This window comes from Malaclemys terrapin, chromosome 11, assembly GCF_027887155.1.
Source record: "Malaclemys terrapin pileata isolate rMalTer1 chromosome 11, rMalTer1.hap1, whole genome shotgun sequence".
Classification (NCBI taxonomy): Eukaryota; Metazoa; Chordata; order Testudines; family Emydidae; genus Malaclemys; species Malaclemys terrapin.
In genome coordinates, this window is record NC_071515.1 from 28272909 (window position 1) to 28296029 (window position 23121).

Below are 23121 nucleotides of genomic sequence, written 5' to 3' on the forward strand. Positions count from 1 at the left end.
CTCATCGACATCAGGTTAATCTGAGTATCAAGTTTAACCTGAAATCTGAACTTCTTCCCAATCCCATACAGGTAAAACTTGCAAGGAGGACAAGTAGCAGCATACAGATTTAGAGAGGATATGGGTCTAGGAACAAAGTTTTATTTATTTGGTGAAGTCTCATGCAGGGAGTTCCCTCCCCTTGACAGAGAGTTCCAATGACAGATGAAAAATTACAGATCAGATAAAGCGATAGGTAAATTCAGCACCAGCGTATTTTTGCCCCTTTTTACAGTTGCACCACAGTAGGTTAAGAAAGGAAATGGAAGGAAAGGAAACTGACCAAATGACCTTGTATGCTTATTCTAAACTTCAAAATATCATGATTAAATGAACATATCCAAATAATGTATGTTCAAAAAACCTTTCTATACATTTAGAATCCAATATTTTTTTAGGTGTCCAATTGCAATAGATGACGAAGTGTGAACTAGTTCACAGGTTAGAAATTACCACCGGTCTGGAAAACAAACGACACAGTAGAAACCAAGGTAAAGACCTTCATCTTCTTCAAATATCTCACTATTCTTTTAGTGTGATCATTTTAAATACACCCAGAGGATAAAATTGAAGTAATTTACATAGTGACTTGATGCAAAAGTGAAAAGGTAACACTGATTCCAGGGGTCAAATGTTCAAATGCTCCTGAACTCCACCTTTAATTTTCCACATGCAAACAATTGCAGGAACTAATGACATAAGAACAGCCATACTGGGTCAGACCAGGATACTGGGCTTTATGGACCTTTGTCTTCCGACAGTGGCCAGTGCCAGGGGCCCCAAAGAGAATGAACAGAACAGGTAATCATCAAGTGATCCATCCTCTGTCGCCCATTCCCAATGGCAGAATGTACATGTCTGCCTTCTTTATTTCCAGATTATATTTTGAAAATTTGGCCCTAATAGGTTCCTAGTGGAAGCAGTTTGAAAAGTTAAACAGCTTTACAAGTCCCTGTAGCTTTAACTAGGTTACACTTTGCCAAGCGGAAATTTTAATTCATTGTATGTGAAGAATGGAGTTTGAAATATTAGACCACCACATTTGTGCTATGTTTTTAGGGCAATGACTTCACAATCTGAGTGACCCTAATATTGCTCTAGAAATTGATACCGTGGTTTATTTTTGTAAACTTCTCCAATAATAGCATTTCTAGGCTGCTTTAAAACTTACAATTCATTAATCTGACAACACAGCTTTATTTCGAGCCTTCAGGTATTACTAAAAGATTATGAGAAAGAAGTAGCTTTTGTCACATTTAAGAAAAGTTTAACACAAGTTTCACCACTATTACCATTCAAAAAAAATGACACCTTAGTAGCATTAAGGAGACAAGTGAAAGCAACCATTTTGTGCCCCAATCACAGCTAAACCCTTTTATTTCATTTTAACCCAAACCAAAATGTGACAAAAATTTCAAAAGTGGAACAACTGTTTTTCTGGACATGTAAGGAGTGTGTGTGAGGCCCTGGTGACTCTGCTGCAATAAGTAGTAGGGTTTTAATATTGAAAGTCTACATTACAATAGAACAACTACATAAGGAAACCTTCATAAGTACTACATAACTTCACCAACAGGAGAGTAACGAGACTCTGAACTTTGCTTTATCTTTACTTTATTTATGCTTGGGCTTTCAGCATTGCATATCTGATGTCTTAACCTGTCTTTGAAGGCAGGGATTTGTATCAGCCTGCAAGCACACAATACTTCTCAACTGTCCTTGCATCAACAAATCAAACAATTACATTCAACAAACCCTTCACTTGAGCAGTTCCCTCTATCTAAAAACTCAAAAAATGTCCCCATAAATCCATGCTTTCAGCTAATGCTTCTGGTTTATAAAAGATTAATTGCAGGCAGTTATACTGAAAGTTTATAATGCAGTTCTTGATTGTAAAGTGTTTCTGTGCACACATTACATCAGGCACAAAAAAAACTTATATATAACAGTTTTGAAATACAAAAATATGGTTATAACATAAGAGTACCAAACATCAGAGAACTAGGACAATTTTATTATTATAATATCAATTTATGTACATCATCCCCCAGAATTACGAAACTTTTTAATTCTAAGTACTTTCCCCAAATTAACAACTGTAGTGTACATTCTAAAAAACTGCAAATTAAAACCACAAACCTACTTTCATCCCTACATCATCTATGCAGGCTGTACCAATCATCTCTCTCTTACACACAAAAGTGTATTATAAATAATTTTTCACAAAATGTCATGAGTGTTTTATTGCACATTGTACATGCCCATATCTGAAAAAGACTAACCCTTCAGATAATAACTAAACAGTTTAAATACCTTGCAGTTTTCATTAGTCATGCTACTGCATTTTTCAGGATCTAATGTGAACCAGTAATTTAAGGAAAAAAGCAGAATAGAAAATATGCTTTGAATTATATAGTTTTTGTGAATGAAAGAAATATGTTGTTGCCGCCTTAATAATTCTATTCTGCTTCCTACTGTATAGTCATTAAAAATATCTGACCTAATTAGAAAGCCTGTTTTGAAACACCAGCTTCTTTACTGCAAATAAAAACCATATGCATATGCTGCATAGGCAGTTGTACATTCCTTCTGCTCTGCAGAATTAGGTTTTCCTGCACTATATTCTGTTAAAGATCAAGTTACATACCTCTTAGAGCTGTTTACAATTAAAGTTACTGTTTCAGTCTCGTAATTTTACCAGTCTCTCTAATGGTAACAAACAATTAACCCTTTAGATCACCAGCACAGATTGGTATAAAAATGCAAGGGGCAGAAGTTACCAATAAGCATCATGTCTTTTATGATGCCATCTATATGTCTTCTGTTAGGCAGATTTCTAGTCCAATGAGTATTAAAAGTTTTTCCATTAATATGTGGGTTTATGGTATGCTGTACTAAAATGTGATGGCTAAACAAAGAGCACATGTCATATGCAACAGATATTTGTCAGTTCATAAAATGCTGCCACTGGACAAAATGTACATGTTGAGGGTTAAAACTATTGTATTAAGAAAGATTTAAAAGCTTATTAGTCAAATATTTTGCCAAGGGTTTCTAAAGCTATTAGCCACTGGCAGCCCAAAAAACTAAAAATTGCACTATAACAAAAAAATAAGTCCATGAAAGGTAGAGGGACCAACTGCAGTTAAGGCACAGCAACTTCAAGGAGCCGGTTGTTTTTTCGTTTACAAGTTGGGATGTTGCCATTTTTCTGGTTGCCCTGTATAAACTTCACACATACTTTGTCTTGTTTGAATTGAACCAGGAACCTAGGAGACAGAATAAAATGGGTTTTAATTAAGGGTGGAAAGAACACATGTACAGCAAATAGTCGTTTGTGCAAGACTCTCTTTCATTAGCTGCTGTAACAAGAAAAAGGTATATGATATTACCTCATGAAATTGTTTATGGTATTAGTAATAAAAGAGGGTTAGAAACTAGAAAATGTTATGTTATATATTTAGTTTTGTCCATTTATGCTCCCTTGTGTTCTATTATCTTCCACTGTCAGAGATTAAGGCACCTTCAAATTCTAGATTTTTGCAGTACCAGTTTAGAAAGGGAACATTCAGAATGGCCTGTTTAAAAAAGCGTGATTAATACATGAAAGTATCGAAATGACAAGTAACAATACTTAGCATCATTCAACACTCCTGTTAATACACCCCCAGAATATTAGCCTGAGAAACACCAGTCAAGGATGGTCAAGGTATATTTAATCCTGCCTCAATGCTAGTGGAGGGACTAGATGATTTCTTAAGGTCTATGTTTAAATTACAGTACAGATATATACCAATTAATGCGCAATACGCCTCATTGGTAAGTGGGTAAATAAAAGCCCCATTTTACAGGTGACAAATGTGGAAGGACTCACCTAAGACCACATGTTGACTAAGTGGCAAAACAAGGACCTACCAATTCCTAGCCCTATGCTCATTTCTCCAGATACCCTCTGATGGTTTAACAATGGTCATGTGTATACTATAACTGCTCTATAGACCCAAGCATCACTACCTTTCCCCCTCCCCCAATATTTTATTTCTACCCTTTTCTAGCTACCATTTAAGATCAGGCAATCTAATTGCCTATAGGTGTGATATCCATCACAATAACTCCTATCAGTATATTACATCCACTATAAAACATAGGCCCCTCAGAGCCATCACATCTGATTGTGCTATCTCAGCAGATTTGGCAGGATCCAGAGAAGTGACGCTCTTTAATCATAGTTTTAAGAAAGAGAAGATTGAACAAGTTTACCCTCAACAACCATTTCAAAGAAACAAAACGTAAAATAACATCTCCTAAATTGAAAGCGAGGATGACCTACTATGAAGGGATTTTACAGTCTGCTGAAGAGCAACTTGCTTTCCCTGTTACTGCTGATCTTCATGATAGTAAAACTCAGGTATTCCGACTGCCCGCACTGAACATAATTTCAGAGATGCAAATCCACTTACTGATCTACCAAAGGTTAACATCTAGATTACAGGCACCAAATAATAAAAAAAGGTCCTGTGACGAGACCACTCTTGTAAACAAAGTTTTTAAAAATTAAAACAGGATGTATAGACTTATATTATGGAATTTCTTGAAAATTCCTTATCTACATTGTTCCTTAAGTAAACTTCCTAAAATAAATATGCATTGTTTCCCTCCACTGCTAGTAGTTTTGGGGTGTAGAATTCTACACCCACTAACCATTTGCTGAGATAGGGTCACATGGCTAATACACAGAAATCTTAGTCCAGGGAAAAATTGATGTGACAACGTATCTAGGGAAAAGAGATCTTGTATTTGAGACATTTACAATTATTCCCTACTTACTGCAGCACTGGAACAGATCTCCTTGCTCTTCTACTGGTTTTCCAAAATCCTTCTCTAACTATATCCATTGCCATAAATGCTAAAATATCAAATTCCCAAGGCCTGCAGACTGTTTCAAAGATGATAATGTTGTTCAAGTAGTAAATAACCTTAAAATACAGTTAAGTGTTGTGTGGCATAAAACTACCTTGCATAACCACTATACAATAAAAACAATGAGGAGTCCTTGTGGCACCTTAGAGACTAACAAATTTATTTGGGCATAAGCTTTCGTGGGCTAAAACCCACTTCATCAGATGTATGGAGTGAAAAATACAGTAAGCAGTCAGTATATATATCACACCACATGAAAAGATGGGAGTTGCCTTGCCAAGTTGGGGGTTAGTGCTAATGAGGCCAATTCAATTAAGGTGGAAGTGACCTATTCTCAACAGTTGACAAAAAGGGGTAAATATTAAGAGAGGGAAAATTACTTATGTAGTGCTAATGAGGCCAATGCAATCAAGGTGGATGTCGCCCATTCACTATACAATAGATTTCTGTCTGGGGAAAAGTGGAATAAAGATTGTGTGCATCTAACAGTCAATACACATACTGGTAAATGCTTTAGGGTTCCAGAAGTTTTGCCCAACAGTATTCTAAGTAGCCATTAAGACTGAAGTTAATACAGAAAAGGATCTTTCTCATTTTATACCAGGGAGTTGCATTAGAACTCTGACCTGTAGAAGGTAACCCAACCTGCAGCACATTTAAAGAAAAGATGGTTTTACTGGGTATAATGAAACAATCTGGAATCCTCATTTGATAGGGAAAATATTCTAGATGTACAGAACTTACGATTTCTGGAGAATTTCTCTTGTAGATAAATAGGTACTTTTATGGCCATCATTATTATGGTATTTGAGTGCCTCACAATCTAATGTATTTATCCTCACAACACTCTGTGGAGTAGGGAATTGCTAATATAGCCATTTTACAGATGGGGAATGGAAGCTTAGAGAACTTCTGAGTGACTTTTCCCTGAAATTAGTGGCAAAGTGGGGTTTCCTTGAACCCCGGTTTCCCAAGTTCCAGGCTAATGCCCTAACCATTGGACCATCCTCACTAGAAATATAATAAAGACCATATTGAGCTGCTTCCTGCCCCAGAGGGACTGTTGTTTACATGAAATTAAGTGGCACAGACTGGCTATGGTTTGTGGCACAGACTGGTAAGGCACCAAAATTATGAACACCTGGAGCACGTTTGTTCTGAATTGCGTCCATTCTGTGTTTCTGGAGTCTAGTAACCCTCATATTGCTTACTCTCTGTCAGTTTTCACAGTTCTCTGTTTAGTGATTATATACATTTCACAGCCCCTTCTCAGCCATCTGCAAGTTTCTGGTAGCTGCATCCTGCAGTCCAGAATCGATTCAATTCTGTAATCTGGTTTCTCTAACCCTTCATTTTCTACTGAGAGGGGAAAAAACTCCCTTGCAACCATCCAGTTTCTTAAAAACCACCAACAGACCTTTATTAAGCCTTTCTGAATTTCACCGCCGCCACGTGCAGCGAAGGGGTATCTGAGGCGAAGAAGAGCAGTTAACAAGATAGCATCACATCACTGTTTGGCTCTTCCACAATTCCCATTGCCCTAAAATAGGTATTTTGTAATAGGCAGATTTTCCTTTCAGCATCTTTAAGAGGTTTTCCAGCAGAGGCCAAAAACTTCAAAGAATGTTTCCCTTCAGCCAGAAATCACAAAATCAAGCTGTCTTTAAAGCTCAGGGGAAGACGCAGCCTGAGCTTTGCAGAGCTTCCACTCAGTACATTTTTCCTGCTGTACAACACCAGACGCTGAAGAGTCACTTGCTCAGAGCTCCCAGCCATGTAGCATCTAGAAAGTGCCACTAAGCGCCTCCATCCACAGGCTGTGTCACCAGTGCTGCACTTTCCTTGATGTTCTGACCTCCTGAAACAACCCCCTGCAGCTGGCCCACCATGTCTTGTGAGAATTTTGCTGCTAAAAATGACAATACAGAAGATAGATAACCCCATTTCAGCACATCTGTTTGGCTCAGCAGTTAGCCCCCTCCTGTGACAATAAATAGTTTTCCATTGCAGTGTATTTGCATGTATCTTCCCTCTCCCCTGATTGAAAAAAATAACTGACTGGGCATAATCACAGGTCAATGGTATTCTTGCCTGCAGGTACTCCCTTCCCAAGGAGCAGTGCACAGCATAGACCAAGAACGTGGCACATAGTTTCTCCTCAGTTCCTAATCATGCAGCTGTGTTTAGTTCTACACTTGAGAAGCGACAGCAAAGCAATATTTCACCATCACTGAATATGGTGCTACTATGAAGTTTTTTACGTACTTTTGTGTGGATATATTCAAGAACAATCTATGCCCAAAGGGTTTAAATTTCCAAGACAACAGATCCACAAGCAAAAATGCAAGCCTCTGTGACGTGACGCCTTTGATTGTTAACAGGAATGATGACAAGATCTCAATCATCAGACAGGCGACACAAGTGCACTAAACAGTCTAACATGCATGCTGAAGTGTGATTTTGACAGCATATGCCTCTCCACTGAGCATTAAATGAGATCCTTATTAGGAATTGCCTCAACATTTTAAGATGCTAAGGGCACCTATACTTACGGTTGAGTAAATTTAATTGCACTTTTTATAGTACTAAGAAAAAAGTTGATATTTTCAGATGAAGAGCAACAACTGAAGAACAACATCTGAAGAAGTGGGTTTTTTTACCCACAAAAGCTTATGCCCAAATAAATCTGTTAGTCTTTAAAGGTGCCACCGGACTCCTCATAGCAACAACTCTGACTTTTCAAGTTAACCCTACATTTCAGCATCTATCAGCTCCATAAACTGTACTTAGTACTGAAACTTTAGGCAGCAGTCTATGGTTAAGTGAGCAATAGCACATAAAGGGTTCAAGTTTTGCCTAGAGAAATTGTTAATTTCACTAATGCTAAGAGAAGGTTACTCACCCTGTGCAGTAACTGAGGTTCTTCGAGATGTGCGTCCCTGTGGGTGCTCCACTTCAGGTGTTGGTACGTCCCGGCGCTGTTGATCGGAGATCTTCGGTAACAGTGCCCGGTTGGGACATGCGTGTGCAGTTGGTGTCTCGTGGCGTTGTTGGAGTCTGTTTGGCGCAGGCATGTTTCAACCCCCTCAGTTCCTTCTCCACCGTAGAGTCCTTTAAGTCGAACTCCAAAGTAGAGGGGAGGAGGGTGGGTAGTGGAGCTCCCACAGGGACACACATCTCAAAGAACCTCAGTTACTGCACAGGGTGAGTAACCTTCTCTTCTTCTTCAAGTGGTGTCCCTGTGGGTGCTCCACTTCAGGTGAATGTAGAGCAGTACCTGCTATCATTGGGGGGGACTTTGGAGTTTGGCAGTGGCAGACAGTACTGTCTGATCTACTATAGTGCTCTAGCATCTTGTATGCTGACGACCATGTAGCGGCTTTGCATACGTCAATAATTGGTACGTTGTGTAGGAACTCTACTGATGTTGATGTAGCTCAAGTGGAATGAGTTCTGATGCCGTCAGGATGTTCAATGTCGTGGATCTGGTAGCAGGACCTAATACAATCGGAGATCCACTTGGAGAGTCACAGTTTCAAAATAGCAGCTCCTTTGGAGCGTTCTGCAGTAGATACGAAGAGTCTAGGTGATTTACTAAATGATTTTTGTTCTGTTCAAGTAGAAGGCAATCACCTTTCTACATTGAGGGTATGAAGTGCCGCTGCCTGTGGGGCTTGGGGATAAAAAGTGAGGAGGTGTATCAGCTGGTTAAGGTGGAAAGAGGACACTACCTTTGGCAGAAATTTAGGGTGGGGTTGCATCATGATCTTGTCCTTAAAGAAATTAGTGTACTGGGAGGTTGGCCATGACTGCACTTATTTCCCCAACCCATCTGGCTGATGGGATGGCCACGAGGAATGCAACCTTCGTGGACAGGTGGAGGAAGGAGGAGGTGGCTATCAGTTCAAAGAAAGGTCTCATGAAGCCTCTAAGGACGAGGTTCAAATTCCAGGTGGGTGTGGGGGAGTAGACTTCAGGGTAGAGCTTTTGGAATCCGGTAAGGAATCATTTTGTAGTAGGGTGTGTGAAGACAGAGGAGCTGTCCAGTTTCTCGTGGAAGGCATTGATTGTCGTGAGATGAACTCTGATGAAGCTGAGTGATAAAGCTTTGTTTCTGAGTTCTAAAATGTGGTCTAGGATATTGGGAAGGGGTGTGAGGCAGGGCATGAGGGTTTTCTGTAAGCACATCATCGAGAAATGTTTCCACTGTTGGAGGTAAGTATTGCGGGAGGAGTCGCATCTCCTGTGTAATAACACGTCTGACTTGCTCCGAATAGACAAGTTCGTGCAATTGGAACCAAGGAGGAGCCAGGCTGTCAGATGAAGTTTCTCCAGTTGTGGATGGAGGATGAGCTGTCACTCTGGGAGAGGAGGTCCGGTCTTATCAGGAGAGTTCTCGGAGGGCGGATCGACACGCGAAGCAGGTAAGGATACCAGGTCTGTCTGGCCCATGTCGGGGTGATAAGTATGACCTTGGCCTTGTTGTCCCTGATCTTGCGGAGAACTCTGTGTATTAGAGGAATCGAAGGGAATGCACACCTAAGTGCCCTGTTCCATGGGATTAGGAATGCGTTTCCCAGGGAGCCAGTCCTGGGTCCCGCTCTGGAGCAAAAAAATTGGCATTTGTGGTTCCTTGCTCTGGCGAATAGATCTATCAAAGGAGAGCCCTAAAGGGAGACTAGGTGGGATGCGACTGTAGGATTTAGTTCCCATTTGTGTTCCTGTGAAAAGTGTCTGCTGAGGGTGTCGGCAGTGGTGTTCTGACACCCCGACAGGTATGAAGCCGTCATGTCTATGCGATGTTGTAAGCACCAGTTACAAAGTTGATGGCTTCTATGCACAGGGAGTGTGATCTTGCTCCCTCCTTGTCTGTTGATGTAGAACATGCACGCAGTATTGTCCATGAGTACTCAAACAGATTTGTTTTGAATGAGTGGGAGGAAGTGAAGGCAGGTTTACCTGACAGCTCTGAGTTGTAGGAGATTTATATACAGATGGGCCTCTGGCGCAGACCACCTGCCTTGTGACCTGTGGTGTTGCAGGTGTGCATCCCAGCCTACCAGGGAGGCGTCTGTGGTGAGCATGAGTGCGGGGGAGATTTTGGCAAAAGGGAACTCCTGTGCATATATTCTCCCTTTCCTTCCACCAGTGCAGTAAGTTCAGCACGTTTGCAGGTGGAATGACCATCAGGTGGAGGCTGTGTTTGGCGGGTTTGTATAGCGAACTCAACCAGCCCTATAAGCACCTCATGTGTAGTCTGGCATGTTTCACCACAAATATGGCAGCTGCCATGTGGCCCAGAAGTTGCAGACACATTCTGGCTTTGACCCTTGGACAGATGGACACCATGTGTATGAGGTGTTTGATGGTGAGGAACCTGGCCTGCGGGAAGAAGACTCTGATGATGGTCAAGTCCAGGTAAGCCCCAATGAACTCTATTTGTCACAGTGGACTTTTGAAAGTTTATTTGCAGTCTGAGCCTTTGGAAAAGAGCGATGGTCGACTGTATTGCCATTTGCATTTCTTCGTACGACCAGCCCTGAGGCAGTCGTCCAGGTATGGGAAAAATATGATCCTTTGTTTGCGCAGGTGAGCTGCTACCACCACGAGAGTCTTGGAAAACACCTGCGGTGTGATGGAGAGACCTAATGGGAGCACTCTGTATTGGAAGTGGTTGTGCCTCACTGTGAACCGTAGGAATCGTCTGTGTGCTGGGTGTATTGAGATATGGAAGTTTGCGTCTAGTCATCTCGTTCCAATGCCGGCATTATCATGCCCAATGTTACAATTCTGAATTTTTGGGAGCGGACGAATTTGTTGAGTCATCGCAGGTCTAGAATGGGTCGCCATCCTCTGCTTTTCTTCTGGTTCAAGAAATAGTGGGAGTAAAATCCCTTCCCTCTGTGTTGTGTTGGAACTCATTCCATTGCACCTAAGAGGAGCAGGTGAGTTACTTCTTCCCGAAGTAGATGTTCGTGAGAGGGGTCCCTGAAATAAAGGTCATGGAATAGCCCAACTGCACTATTTCCAGGATCCAGCAATCCTGTATGATGTTTTGCCAAGCGTGGTGGAAGCACTGGAGGCGATGGCCAAAAGGGCAAGTAGGCGCTGGTGGTAAGGAGTGGATGCTCAGACCCTCGACCAAGATTTCAAAATTGCAGTCTGTTGCCTGACTGGTTGGAGGTAGGTTGTTCAGACTGGGTTTGTTGATGTTTGTTCGGCCTGCCATGGGACCTCCTTGTGTCGTACTGCTTGGAATGTGGGTGGTTGTATTGCTGCGGGCGAGACCTCTGGTAAGCCTGGTATCTCTTTCGCTTGGAAGGAGGGGTATAGATCCCTAGTGTTCAGAGGGTAGCCCTAGAATCTTTCATTGTGTGAAGAACTTAATCGGTTTTTCCAGAAAAAAGTGTGTCTTTGTTGAACAGTAAATCCTCCACTTTGGTCTGCAGTTCTTTAGGGATGCCAGATGAGGAGAGACAAGAGGCCCTATGCATCACCACTGCAGTAGCTGTGGTGCGAGCTGCCATGTCCGCCATGTCCAGAGACTCTTGAAGCGCCGTTCTGAATACTAGCTGTCCCTCTACCAGGATCGATTTAAAATCCGCTCTTCAGTCTTCTGGGATGTGGGAGGTAAATCTGCTCTTTGGTCCTCTGGGATGTTGTAATTATCAAGTCATAGCTAGTGAGAAGAGCGGTATAGTTGGCAATTCTAAATTGGAGAGTAGAGGATGTGTAAACCTTGCGACTTAAGAGGTCAAGGCGTTTGAGGTCTTTTTCCTGGAGTGTGGACCAGTAATGAGGTTGTTTAGCCCTATGGTTAGCCGCTTCAATCATGAAGGAGGTGGGCTGCGGGTATGAAAATGGCCTTAGCTGGGACATAATATTTCCGGTCGGTCCTTTTACAGGTTAGCGGGACGGAGGCTGGTGTCTGCCAGATAGTGTCGGCCACTTCTAATATGGCGTTGTTTATGGGGAGTGCAATCTTTGAGGAAGTCGAGGGTTGGAGGCTCTTCAAGAGTTTATGTTGACTGTCCTGTATTTCCTCCAATGGAATGCCCCGGCTGATTGCAAACCTCTTAAATAATTCCAGAAATTGCTTGAAGCCGTCTGCCATAGTTGGTGGGGGTGGCATGACGGCTTCATTAGGCGAAGAAGAGGAGTTGTGTTTGGCAACTCCATGCCAGGTGTGGGCTCTTCTTCCACTTTCTCATGTGGATCCTTGAGGGCTCTAGACGTGGATGGCATTGGAGATCCAGGTGGAGAGCGGATCTGCGCTCTATGGGGTGAGAAGGTGCGGGAGTAGTGGGCCTTATAGGGTGCCGATGGGTCCCACAGTGCCCATTTCATGGGGCATGGTAGTTGAGGTCCCATCCTTGGTGTAGCAAACCATGGGAATTGTGGTTGGTCCTTGTGATGCACTTTCCCGTGAGGTGGTCTTTGCTGTGGTGGAAGTGAGTTGGGTGGAGAAAAGACTGTGTCTCCGTGGTCGTCGTCATTGCGGTCTGTGAAAACAGAGTTTTCAGTAGGAGAGGGTGGCTGGATCAAGGGTGAGCCCTCGGTGCCAAGTAGAGGCAAATCCACTGAGATGTCTTGATGTGTTAGAAATTGTGTCTGTGCTGGAGCGTGCGGCACCGAGAATTTAGTCAGAAGCCGTTGTCTTTGGTCTTGGCCAGTGCCGGTGGTCCCATGGCAGCACCAGCAGCCGGTGCCGGATGGTGTCCGGTGCCAGTGGAGTTGCTGGTGCCGGGGCTCTGTGCGCGGATGGCACAGACTCTGGCACGGGTGCCGGCACATGCGGTGCCAGGGAGGAGACCTGGCCATGATGCGGTCTTGACTCCTTACATTCCTGCACCATATGCCCGGTGCCAGAGGTGTTGGGAATGTCGCAGGTGCTGACCCGAGGCAGTCGGCACAGCTGGCAAGGACCTAGTTGGGGACTGTTGCTTTGTGCCCGGTTTCCTGTCTGTGGAGGTCGAGGCTCTCTTCCTCGTCTCGTGAGAGGGTGGTGCCGGGCTCTTGGTTGGTTCCAACCTGGTAGGAGAGCACCTAGGAGAGGGTTTTGTTCTGCCAGACTCCAAATCAGGTTGGAGGGATTTCTCCATAAGAATCATCTTTAAACGCAGGTCTCGGTGAGCTCTGTTTTTCAGATTATTGCAGCGGACGCACTTAGTTGGGACGTGCATCTCACCGAGGCATCTGACACACTGGGAATGTCCATCCAAGCATGGTATGAGTAGCATTTTGCAAGAGTAGCATTTTTTAAACCAGGAGACCCCGGCATCTTTAATGTGGCCTACTGAAGAAGGTCTAAGAACGAGACCATAGAGGAGTTCACTCCCAAAGGGGGAAGAGAGGTTAAGAAAAACTAGGATTTTTTTTTTGTTTTTTTGAGGGAGGGAGGTGGAGGGTTGTTTTGTTTTTAGTGAGCTCTATGCAACTATCTAAAGGTAGGGTAGTAACTGGAGAGGTGTTATCTAACTAAAACTAATTTTCTCTCAAAATAGTGGAAGAGGTTCAGCACTGCCCCAAGTTCCGTCTTCAACCGAGGATGGTTGAGAAGGAACTGAGGGTGTTGAAACGCATGTGCGCCAAACAGACTCCAACGATGCCGTGAGATGCCAACTGCACACGCGCGGTCTAACCGGGCACTGCTACCGAAGATCTCCGATCAACAGCACCGGGACGCATTGACACCTGAAGTGGAGCACCCACAGGGACACACATCTTGAAGAAAAAAGGACAGATTCTGCTTCCTTTATTCAAAAGGAATAGTACCTTATTCTATGAGCAGTCCCACTGTAATCAGTGGCATTACTCACAGACTATGCTTCTACTCCACATGAGCAAATGTGGCAGATTCAGGCTCTAAGTCCGAAAACAATTGGTGATCTATTTCTTAACAGACCTTGCACTTAATCAATAAAAGCTAATTTACTGGGCAACTTTACTCCACGCTTATAACATTGATAATCTGAATCTTACCCAAGAAACCAAAGCATGAAACAGAACCCAATGGACACAATTTATAATTGGAGATTCCAGTTTTCTGCTTAAGCCACAAACACCTGATTAAACATCAACAGGAATGTTAAGTAACATACACTGAAAAGAAGGTAAAAGATCTTTCAGATGAACTGACATCCTATTAATGTTTTGTCTCTGTCAATTGAAACCTGTATCGTTTCCTGTCATGTTCTCCATGATTCATTATTCGGTCACACATAGTAGCAGCATGTAAAGCTGTTTATGTATGTGGTTTACACACAGTGTGAAAACACAAATGTATACAAGTAAAAGATGGTTTTAAATTTAATTTGTGTTTATTTAATTTTACTGATAATGAAATATGATTTCCGTTCAAATGTATACAGTCTCATTTCAAACAAACCTAAAAAACAAAGAATTTCTCTACTAAGTTTCAAGGCTCTAAAATAGCCAAAAACAAATACTGGAAATGAACACAGATAGAAACAGAAAACTGGAATCCCTAATTACAAGTTATTTTTCTGTCATCAGAAAAAAATCCCAGTTACATAACACCCTTTTGTTTATCCAAGGTTAGATTTTTGACTGATGAACCTATTAGCATGCTGCACTGAAGGAAATGTCCTTTTAAAAACAAGCAAAAAATAAACATACTCGTCAGAAATCTCAATGTTGAGTTTCTGTTTGGTCTGGCTGAGAGTGGTGCGGTAAAGCTTGGTGGCCATTTCAATAAGGTGATCGCTGCTGAACAGGAAATCCCCTTTACCAGCTGCTCCTGAGCCCTGAAACAGAAACAAATGTAGTTAGTATCACCACAAATATACTCAGAGGAATCCTGTACAGTTTTATATAGGTAAGCAGACTTTAGAACCCCTCCTTCCTATGCCATCCCCCAAAATGCAAAACATAAGGATCAAATACCAGTAAAGTACACCACTGGGCAAGACAGGGTAGGAAGGAGGTTTCCTGTCACCACCAAGTGCCAGTATTTTGACGTCGAAGTTAAAAAGGAACGCCATCCAAGTTTTGGTCTTAAAATATGATCCGATCTTAAACCTGTTAGAATCTGTTGCAAAAGCTCCATGGGATTCTAACTATCAAGGTAGGTTCCCCCTCAGCCCACAGGAAAGCCACTAAACTTTGTAGATCCTACAGAAATGTACTGTTTGAGTCTCCCTCTGCTGGCTATATCACAGCAATTCACACTATATCATAGGAACTGAAACCAACTGTTGATACTAGCACACAGAAAAAGATATTCTGGCATGACACGGCACTATATGAATTGAATTTGTTGAACAAAACAGCTAGGCTATCAGCTCCATTTAAGAAAGAAAAACGCTGACAGAATAGATTTTTAAGAGAGTTCGACAAACAGTGAAGAGAAACAAAAGTACTTGTAGATTTTTTTAGGTTGGTAACTAAATTAGTGATATAATAATGTACATTTCTTTGAACGCCCATCAAGGGGATGAATGGTAAAGTGAGTGATGAAGAATGCAGAGAGTAAGATGAAGTGAACAATAAAAATGTAGTAAAAATATTCTCAATGAGTTTTTAGAAGCCGAGGTATAGAAGTTAATAAGTTTTTTCAGAAGAAAAAAAAGGGGATGATATTTATTTTAAACTTCCTACTTCCTCTAAAGAGCAGAAACACATTTACTAATCTGTTCGTTATACTTCAGTTACACTGAAGAGTCAGGGAAAGCTATACGAGGGGTTAAAAAGCTAAGGACAAGCTTTCACTATGAATAAAAACCAGACTAAAGGGCCATTTTACAAATGGAAAAAGTCTAATCCTGAAAAGGCTGAAGCAAATCACTAGGTCTCATTTTCACAAGCGAATTGTCACCCATTATTTAACAGTTCCACTACCTGATCTTTAGTAATCTTAAACTTACCACTTCATAGATGTGGGAAAGGTTTAGACAGCTGTTTTAACCCTACATGCTAACACCACAAGAATTAATGTTTTAAAATAATTTCTTCTCATACAGTATAAATTTGCTTGATAATTTATTACAGATTTAAACTCTACCTCTTTGAGGTGCACAGCAAAAAACCCATCATTTTGAGAGCTCATGGACACTTTAGTAACATCACCCAGAGGGACCTCTGACTTGATATGTCCAGACTTTTGATCAGCAAGGAGAACATTATTTTTTGTTAGCAAGAAAATCCTGGATGCACACTGTAAAATGAGAAAATGAAAAACATTATCTATTCAAACACACAGAGATGAAGACTCTACAACAGAGTAACCATTAAGAAAACAAACAGTTCATACAACTAAGAACTGTTGGCTCAAATTTTCAAACCTGAGTGTTTTAAGTTCAGCAGGAGCTGCAGTTTGATCGTCTCTGAAAATGTGGTCACCTTTTTTAACTGCCTTCTTATGGATCCAGAAGCCTAATGCACCCCCAGAGTTCTTCATTTTGCCCCCTATGCTTACATGTATAAACACAATGTTTTTAATTGTAAGTTTATAGATGTACAATCTGAAAATGGAAAGTCAGAATACATATATAAACGAGAATAACCCTGATTCTTCATTCCTTGTGCACTGCAAATGTCTATTGAAATCAACGTAAATTTTGGGTGCAGAATAAATGCAGTATCAAGTATATATATTTGTGTGTACACATACTATATGTACCAAAATGCTTATGTATTTGAAATACTACCATATATACTCTATCATAAGCCAGTTCATTTATAAGCCGACCCCCCCCCCCCAAGATGGATAAGTAAAAATGGAAAATTGACCCATTCATAAGATGACGCTATAATTCAGGGGTCAGCAAACTTTGGCTCCCGGGCCATCAGGATAAGCCACTGGCGGGCTGAGATGGTTTGTTTACCTCGAGCGTCCGCAGGCACGGAGGTAAATCTAAGTAAACAAAGTGTCCTGGCACACCAGCTGCTTACCCTGACGGGCCGGGACAGCAACTGGTGGGAAAAATTTTTGGGGGGGATAAGCCGGGAGTCAGGGGAGTAACCCCTGTGACCACCCCCCACATGATCCCATCCCTAGCCCACGACTCCCACACTCTCCTCATCCCATCCCTTCCCACCTTATCTGGGGAGGGCCAGGGCAGCCTGCTCTGACGGGCCAGACTAGGCGGCGCGGCCGCAACATGTTCCAGTGGGCTGGGTTAGGTGGCATGGCTGCAGCGCGCTCCGGCGGGCTGGGCGGCGAGGTCACAGCCTGCTCTGGGGGGCAGGGCCGAGCGGCACGGCTGCAGCCTGCCAGCCTCAAAGCTGCAGCTGCTTCGGAGGCTGGGGGAAGAGCAGCATGGCCAGAAGTGAAGAGACTCTAGCCCCGCCTCTTCCCTTCTGGCTCTGCTGCCTCTGTTGGGGGGAGGGGCTGTGTCCCAAATCTCCCTCTCTATACCCGTTCATAAGCCGACCCCCTTCTCTGGAGCCTCCCTTTTTTACTAAAAAAATTCATTATGAACTAGTATATATGGTATGTTGTCCTCCGCTATCATCTCTCAGAATTATTCTCCTAATACACAGCTAAGCATTATTTTTTCTAAACAACAATATTTTTTGGAAATTAGAAACATACATATCCTAAAAGAATTCCACACTTACACCGTCTAAAATGGATAATTTAATAAAAACAGTTATGAAAGAAAATAACATCAATTAATAAATAATACCTGCCTCTTATGCAGGACTTTTCATCAATAGATCTCAAAATGCTTTACAAGAGCATCACTATCCCCATTTACAGATGGGGAAACTGAATAAATAAGCATGTTATTACCTTCAGAATCATTGAGGGGAAAAATAAAATTGCCCTATATGTTAATTTACAACAAGACCTATCACATCAGAATGCCCTTTGAGATTAAACAGTGCCATTTTATTACCTTCCCATTAGCTCGATTGATTTTATTCACAACTTCAGCAATAATGATCTTTTCTTCCACAGCATCTTTGAGTTTTTTGTACTTGGGGTTCTTATTGATTTCCAGGTAAGCCCCATGGAATGGTTGCCCAACACTATGGAAGGACAAAACAATACAGAAACACTCAAGTTAAATTTGACCTTTGGGCACAAGTAAAAAATCCCAGAACTGTCACATTCTGGTGCAGACTTTACAATGGTGAATTGGTGCCAATGGCAGTCCCAAAGACCTTATTCATGGGTATTGTATTTACTTGCCTACACTTTCCCACCATAGACCTTCATGAGTTGCATGATGTTTAACACAAGAATATATACAAATATCCCAGTCTCAGCACTTAGGTAGATATTTTCCAATGGGCCTAAAGCAATTTGTAAGGCATTCAACTCTCACTGATTTTCATGGGAATTGGGTGCCTATCAGTCCTCTGTGCCTTTGCAAATCTCTCCCTGAATATACGCCAGATTTGGATTTATCTCCTACTTAGTCCGATCTGACAGCATTCTGACGTCCAAAACCTCAACTGTACAAGTTAATGCACAATATTGCATTCTTCAGTCTTGAACTGTTCCTACATGAGAAGCATCACAACCAGAGATACAGTGAACACTGCTTCTTCCTTCCTGCAGCACAAAAGGGATTCCCGAGTTCCACAGGCAGTCGTCTATTGGCTGGAGGCAGACATTAAAAAAAAAAAAATGGATGTGCCAACCAGGATCCAGGGATAGCACCCTCGTAGAAATATGGCAGCCTCCACTTTTTCCAGCAGTGGGAAAGAATGTAAACAAACAAAATAGTTTTTCCATCTCCTCTATTGTTAAGAGAAACAGAAAGAGCTGAAGAAAAAGATATTGCAGGATCGATTATACAAAAGAAAGGAGAAAGACTGAGTGAAGCCTGGAATAGAAAGGAAGTATAAGAAAAGCAAGAGAGATGTCACAATTAACTTATTTTTAAATGTATTAAATATAAAGTTGTTGGCTGCTGCTAACCTTTCCCCTAATACACAACTGTTGTATGCCTCTAAAATGCAGGCAGTATCAATTTGGGGACTTTTGAAGACCACATTTTCTCATCCTGGCTAATGGACTTAATCGGTCTAGGTTCTTAAGCTAGTAAATACTGGGTAATATTTTCAAGTCCTGCTTCAGGCAACAGTGCTGCACAAACAAGTTTTCAAGAAACACTAGCATCTCCCTCTCACACAAACAAATTAGCTGAAAATGTTTTGTAAGTCTTTAATCAGTGTGGTTTCATTTCATTCTGAATTTAGGAAGCATTTTGGTTGAAAGTATAAAATATGGATTCTCGCTGAACCATGAGTTGAACATTTAATTACAATGGGTATTAGCTTTCATTTAATCAATTCCCCATTGCTCAAACAAGAAATCTCTCCACATTCAGATTCTGACTAGAGGTTGGAGAGAACAGTCTAACACAAGCTACTTTTATACAAAAATAAGACACTCCACAAGGTTTGTTTCCATTGAAAACTAACTTCTAGTTTCTCAGCTCCAATCATAACTTAAATTTCAATCAAGCTTCTTTGAAGAGTCCCAGAACTGATTTTTATCAGCTTTACTGCTTACAACACAAATATGTCTGCAGCCCAAGGAAAAATGTAGACATTTTTGCAATTATTTGAGCAATGTTAACTGGACAGATAGCACCAACTGGAGACTCATCAGAAATTCCCTGGTATTTTCAGGCCTCTACCTGTCTGAAATACTGATAAGAGTATTTGTAGAGATATGTAAGATTTTAGCCAGCCCAGACACTATCACTGAGTAGACAGAGTCTCTGGAATAGAAATAATTACCAAATAAACGTGGCCTTGGGAAGATAAAAAGCTTTACAAGTTTCATAATTTAAAGATATTTCTTAACATGCTTAACTACAAAATTGCCTAGTCCTCACATTCCAACACTGCTTACTTTTTTTATTAATATTTTGGCATCAATTAAGCTTAAATAATGACCATAGCAAATCTGTTAGCAGCAAGTATTTTTGTTTGCTTCTTATTGTCCAAATCCTGAACAAGGCCTACGTGCTGCTGTAAAGATCATTTTCCTAGCCTGTTGCTTTGACCTTGTCACTCCTCTCTTTGCAGCCCTCCACTGGCTACTCCCTTCTTTGCTGCCTCAGACATAAGCCACTTGTCTTTACTTTCAAGGCCCTTTACAACCTATCCCCACCAGAACAAGAGAGTCCTTAAAAAAAAGCCAGAATGCAGGGCAGTGGGAGGCCACAGGAGTGAGCAGTGGGGAGCAGGGGGTTATTGGGGGGAACTGGGAAGATGATAAGGGCAGTGGGGGAAGTTTGGGGAGCATGGGGTAACTCTCTGCAGAGCCTGTCCTGTCTCCACCGCCTCTCCCCACCCAGATATCTCCTCTTCTCTTGCTAATGTGCCAGTTTCCACAACAGATATCCCAGCTACCTATACCCAGGACCTGCTCCCTGTGGAGACTGTGCTGTCCAACTCCCAACATCGCCTGGCTCCCGTTCTGCCTCAGGCTCCCAGAAGCTCCATCTCCTGAGCTCCCCCACCAAGTCCTGGCTGCAGCGCCCAACCCCCAGCACCTGCCAGCTCAGATGACAGCCTGCAGCCAGAGACGGAAAGGAACTGCCTGGCCCAGGACCAGAGGAAGTACTGGAATGCCACTCCCGCACGACTCAAGTGTGGATACCCACCTTCCCTGTCATCTCTCATTCACTATCTAAAGGTTGATGCCTGTCTCTGAGCAGACCATGATGCCAGCCTCTATCCCCCACTTGTTACATTTTCAAACAACCACTTTCACGCTCTGTCCTGCTGCCCCACATGCTGGGGAGGAGATCCCTGTAAACATCCACAAAGCCCCCTCCTTCAAACACTCCTTTGCGGTGACGCTGCCAAAAAACATAACGGCTATGCTGCTAGTGTGCTGCAGACCACTGCTTATCAAGCTGACCAATACTGCCTCCTTGTTTCCTTGTACTCTTCCCCTGGATCTATCTGCTGTCTCTTCTCTTACACTTAGATTGTAAGCTACCTGGGGCAGTGACCATCTTTTTTTATTCTGTATTTGTACAGCACCTAGAACAGTCAGGTCCCGGTCCATGACTTGGGGGGTGGGGGGGGAGAGGGATAGCTCAGTGGTTTGAGCATTGGCCTGCTAATTGTGAGTTCAATCCTTGAGGGGGCCACTTGGGGGATCTGGGGCAAAATCAGTACTTGGTCCTGCTAGTGAAGGCAGGGGGCTGGACTCGATGATCTTTCAAGGTCCCTTCCAGTTCTAGGAGATGGGATATCTCCATTAATTAATTAATTTATTTATTAATGCACTTTCATGCTATGGTAATACAAATAATTAATCATAATAAATCTGCACTGTGTTACTGCAGGGCTGGGAGATGGGATCCTTAGCGCCAATGTGTATTGTATGCTCAGATATGGAGTAGCCAAGCCATGGCTTGGTATTGCTGGGGATGGTGGGAGGGAGTAGTGGACTCCACTGGTTGCTGTCTCTCATGTGGGATGTAGGCTACTTAGCTTCGCGCAGAGTGTGGGCTCCATGGCCTTTTCCACATTTGTGAGTGAGATTATTAATTCCACCCCTTCACTTTGTTCCGTGGCTCTCTGTTATGGCACTCGTTGCCAGATCAGCAAGGCAGGAGAAGGAGGTATCCAGTCCCCCTGTGCAGGTTCACTAAATGTTTATTATGCAAAGAAACATCCTTTCTGCTATATTTGGGGTCTTGCACATGAAAACAGTCCTCAGCGTTTACCGTGACAAAACTGATGGCAGTTTCTGGCCATAATGATTCTAACAGAACACGATCAAAAATCAGCAGTTTAACATTTAATTTAGAAGCAAATTGATTTCTGTTTAGGACTAACAAAATAAGCTACGAGACCTCCATGTTTTGATCAAGCCAGTAATCCAGAAACAAAAAATTCTCAAGGCATTTAGGATTAGCAAACTGGTCCACAAAATAAGTCCACAACTAGCAGTTTGGGTGCAGATTATTTTTCTTTTACACTGTGAGCAGTGGTACCATAACAACTCATTACCTGGCTGGATATAAAGCTTTCTTGTCCTTGAAAAGTTCACTGGCTTCCAGTTTTTCTTCATATATAAGCTTCTGTTGATCTGTGAACTGGTCTCTGTACTTTTTACACTACAAAACATGACATTTTAGAGGAATCATAAATCATTCTTTGAAATCTGCTTTAATGCAGCAGCCATCACTGCTATTCACCTATTGCTTAAGATACACATTCTTAGTATATTTCTGGAGTGACTCAACTCCATCCCTACATGCCATGGTAACATAGCAACCACTAGCGGAGGCACTTCAGCCTTTGCCTGCTCTACACACCACTGCATTATATTAGACACAGAGATGATTTTAAAGAAAGTATTTCATTTAAGTATATATGGTTAGCTGACTGTACTGTCAGCTAAAATCCCAACGGTACTCTTCTGTAGGAGTTCACAAGAACAAAGCTTCATGGGTGTGTGATTTTTGTTGTTGTTGTTTTTTTGCTATGATGTACTACAACACAGCCACTTTACATAATTGATACAATAATCAGGATCTGGCTGTTCCTTTTAGCAGGCAGAACTGTATTGTTGTAAATGTTTCATCCTGGAGTTGCTTTGAGTGGGGCCCCCTACTTCCAGCATTAACTCAACTTTCTGAAAGCAAACACAATTTAGAATATAAACAACATCAAATAATTATCAATAGCTATTAATACACATACACAAATATACAGACCTATCATAGTGTGGTTGAAGAATTTAGATCTGTTTGCAGAATTCAGCATGTTCCCAATTTACCATGTTAAAAAGTTACAAGAGAATCTTTGTCCTTGACAATTCGCAGAAAATGGCATAGTTGCAAAGAGATCATCATGGATGCTGAGTGCTCACCAAGTGTCTCGTCAGCACTTCAATAGATTCTCGCCATTTTCTCCATTAACAGGTCCAAAACAAATTTCAGCTAACCACAGTTCACATGCATAATATTCCACTGAGTATTTCCAGTTTTAGACTGAGTGAACACCAGTCCTGGATATGAACGTAAGTATTATAAGCTACCAGTTATGCATATTCACTTCATATTAAATTGAGAGCCGGGGGGAGGGGAAGCAATACACTTTACTCTTTTTTTCCCCCCAACCACTGAAAGGACTAGATAACGTATGGTTACGTCTGGAAGGCCAAACAGAATGATAAAAACAAACAGTTTATGCAAAAAAATTAGTGGCCAA

At 42.0% G+C, this 23121-nt stretch overlaps 1 protein-coding gene across 4 annotated transcripts in view; it reads right to left on the reverse strand.

Moving 5' to 3' along the window:
• Positions 1–1131: 1131 nt before the first annotated feature.
• MYO1B (myosin IB) overlaps positions 1132–23121 on the reverse strand; it is a 193449-nt gene continuing 171459 nt past the window's right edge. For all 4 annotated transcript variants that reach the window (XM_054043748.1, XM_054043750.1, XM_054043751.1 and 1 more), the window contains 5 exons: positions 21916–22022; positions 17823–17955; positions 15983–16135; positions 14599–14726; positions 1132–3308 (listed from right to left, as the gene is read on the reverse strand). In XM_054043748.1, coding sequence (XP_053899723.1) covers positions 3185–3308; positions 14599–14726; positions 15983–16135; positions 17823–17955; positions 21916–22022 — 645 coding nt within the window. In that variant the 3' untranslated portion in view covers positions 1132–3184. The remainder of the gene's footprint in view (positions 3309–14598; positions 14727–15982; positions 16136–17822; positions 17956–21915; positions 22023–23121) is intronic.